The following is a 2,972-nucleotide window of genomic DNA, read 5'->3' on the forward strand; positions in this document are numbered from 1 at the left end:
AAAACGATGTAGGAACAAAGTTGTATGATTCAATGTACTGTTTGTTTAATAGATCGTTATAATTTTGAAATGACATACACATATCGACCATTTTATACTGTATCCTTCACGATTTCATTAAGCTCAACAAACACCCTTAAAACAGTTTCCTATATAATTCAAGACCGTTATATAGCATCATATGATTCTCAATGTAAATTTTGAGAAACGAGTTTTGCAATTTAGTTTTAATAGAAATTTGAATTGAATTTCGAATATATTAGCTTAAAATAATTCAATACTTTTCTAGATTATTTCAGTTTCACGGTAGGAAATATATTTACTCAATAATATATATAACCAAAAAGTCCTCAAAATAACTAATTAACTAATAATAATAACGAAGTAAAGATATTTAGTAAATATGGATCCTCCATCTCTATGCCCTAAAACCAAATCTCCTCTCCCCTCTACATAAGCCGCACTCTTTGCTATTCATTTCTTTCATACTCTCTGGTAAGAGAGAGAAACACAAAGCAAAGAGTGTGTGTATTATCTATCTATTTCTTCCGTCTGAATCTTCAACCAAGATGAACCTTTTTAACAAAATCAAGAAATTCCAGCTTTGATTTGCATACATTCTTTGAGTTTTTCGCAAAATCTCAGTTAATTTTCTTTTGGTTTTAGAGTTTGTTTTCCTAGGGTTTGTGGAAATGACACCCAGTCTTGATTTTGCTGTATCAAGTTTACTGTGTGCAGAAGACAATGATAGCATTTGTTATGACGATGATAATGGTGATGTGGAGGATTTGATGGGTTTTGGTCGGAACATTTATCCAAATGAAGAACAGTATCAAAGTTTGATTAGGAATCACGAAATAGACTACTCTGTTCTTGATTTGCCTTTGCAAAATGATGAGTGTTTGGCTTTGTTGATTGTGAAAGAATCTGAACAATGTGTGGGTGTTATGGATTATCTGAATAAATTGAAGAATCAAAACCTGTATTTGGTTGCAAGACAAGAGGCTGTTGATTGGATTTCAAAGGTTTGTTTGGCCTTTTTTTCAAGATTTTTTTGGTTAGTTTCGGTTTGATTTGTTCTTGTTCAGATTTATATTTTCCGGAAAAGAAATACCATTTTTTCTGACTTAAACTTTTTGGAATCCTTGAATCCTGATTTATTTTGACTCTTCTTGACTCAGGTTCATGCCCAATTCAACTTTGGACCATTATGTGCATATCTTTCTGTAAACTACTTGGACAGATTTCTTGCTGTCTATGAATTACCCGTAAGTTGTTGTTATTAATCATATGCTTACACTTACCCAGTTACGCTTATGATAAACATAAATGTTTAATATATATCCCCGTTTAATTTTTATCTAAAACAGAAGCACAATCCTTGGATGATGCAATTGCTAGCTGTTACATGTTTATCACTTGCAGCAAAAATAGATGAGACCGAAACACCCCCGATTGTGGATTTTCAGGTCCGTTTTCTTGTTTCTGATGAATTAATTGAGTTTTGTTTTCCTCTCACTAAATGTGGCATTGAATTTACAATATGCTGAGAAATCAAGATCTATAATTCATGAATATTACGACTTTTTTTGAACATAGGTCGAACCAAAACTAAAACAATTTACTGAAACTCTGCAGGCTGGTGAATCAAGATTTGTTTTTGAACCAAAGACAATCCAAAGAATGGAATTGGTTGTGTTGAGCACATTGAAATGGAGGATGCAATCAGTAACTCCATTTTCTTTCATTGATTCATTCATCGGGAAGCTTGATGGTGTTCAAAGTCAGATCGATCCAAGATTTCTGATCTTGAAGTCCACCCAACTGATATTAAGTTTGATCAAAGGTAAAACATCATATTTTATTGCGTAAAGCAATTAATTGGGCTCCAAAGGTTAAATCGGTAATTTCACAATGTAGGGATTGATTTCTTGGAATTTCAACCATCTGAGATAGCAGCAGCAGTGGCGATTTCTGTAGTTGGAATTGGATTTGAAAAGACAAACGTTTCTGCAATCTTTGAGCATGCAAAGAAGGTAGTAAGCACATTGTTCATATTTAGTTTGGAGCAAAAAAAATAAAAAATAAAAAATAATAATAATAATAATGAAATTTAATGATTTATGATCATGGGTTTTTGCAGGAAAGGGTTCTTAAATGTATGGAGGTTGTGAGCAGGGGTTGTACCATGAGCTTTGGGAGTGGTACAATGACATCATTGCCTGAAAGCCCAATAGGTGTGCTTGAGGCTGCAATTTTGAGTTATAAGAATGATGATTCACCTACTTGTTCTAAAAGGAGAAGGCTCAGCAACATTAGCCCTTGAAAAAAAAAATCTTGGAATTATTTTTTAATTGTTGGTAGTATGATTGTGAAATGTCAAAACTACCCGTCAAAAACTACAAAAAAAATATATATACAAGAATAAATTATGAGGGGTAGTAGGATGGTAGAAAAAGAGTTATGAGCTCTTTATTTATGAGAACTCTTTTAAGGCAAGGAGAAGAGATGAGGAAAAATATAAAAATGGAAATATATACATTAAATTTTGTTTTTTTTTAAAACATATTATGTTAGTATTTCTTTTTCCTTATTTTGGCATGGGGGTTGGAGTTCAAAGAATTTCAAAGAAACATTCAATCATCTTAACAAAACAAATAATTAATCAGATACTCAGTATATAATATTAAAAAACTGCAAAATGGCCCATTGTTTGTAGTTTTTTTTTTTTTTTTTGACTAAGGTATAAAAGTTTTCATAACTTGTAAAAATGCTCCTTATTTGGGCCTTTGTAGTTCTTAATGAAAATTGTATTTTTTTCTACACCAAAAGTACATCGTTAATCGTTTTGTTGTTTCCTTCTAATTTTTTTGATTGTTGTTCTTTAACATGGGATAGGATAACTATGTGTCTACTTTCAATCGTCAATTTGTCATAATGCTTCTAACAATCTAATTTCATTGTTCCATTAT

At 31.6% G+C, this 2,972-nt stretch overlaps 1 protein-coding gene across 1 annotated transcript; it reads left to right on the forward strand.

Annotated features, from left to right (window-relative positions):
* Positions 1–433: 433 nt before the first annotated feature.
* LOC145013388 (cyclin-D4-2-like) lies at positions 434–2,593 on the forward strand. Its single transcript, XM_078972227.1, has 6 exons — positions 434–1,025; positions 1,182–1,268; positions 1,371–1,469; positions 1,639–1,846; positions 1,921–2,036; positions 2,144–2,593. The coding sequence occupies exons 1-6, from the start codon at positions 693–695 to the stop codon at positions 2,324–2,326; spliced, it is 1,026 nt and encodes a 341-aa protein (XP_078828353.1). The 5' UTR covers positions 434–692; the 3' UTR covers positions 2,327–2,593.
* Positions 2,594–2,972: the final 379 nt, after the last annotated feature.

This window comes from Lactuca saligna, chromosome 1 (assembly GCF_052625555.1).
Source record: "Lactuca saligna cultivar CGN05327 chromosome 1, ASM5262555v1, whole genome shotgun sequence".
Lineage (NCBI taxonomy): Eukaryota > Viridiplantae > Streptophyta > Magnoliopsida > Asterales > Asteraceae > Lactuca > Lactuca saligna.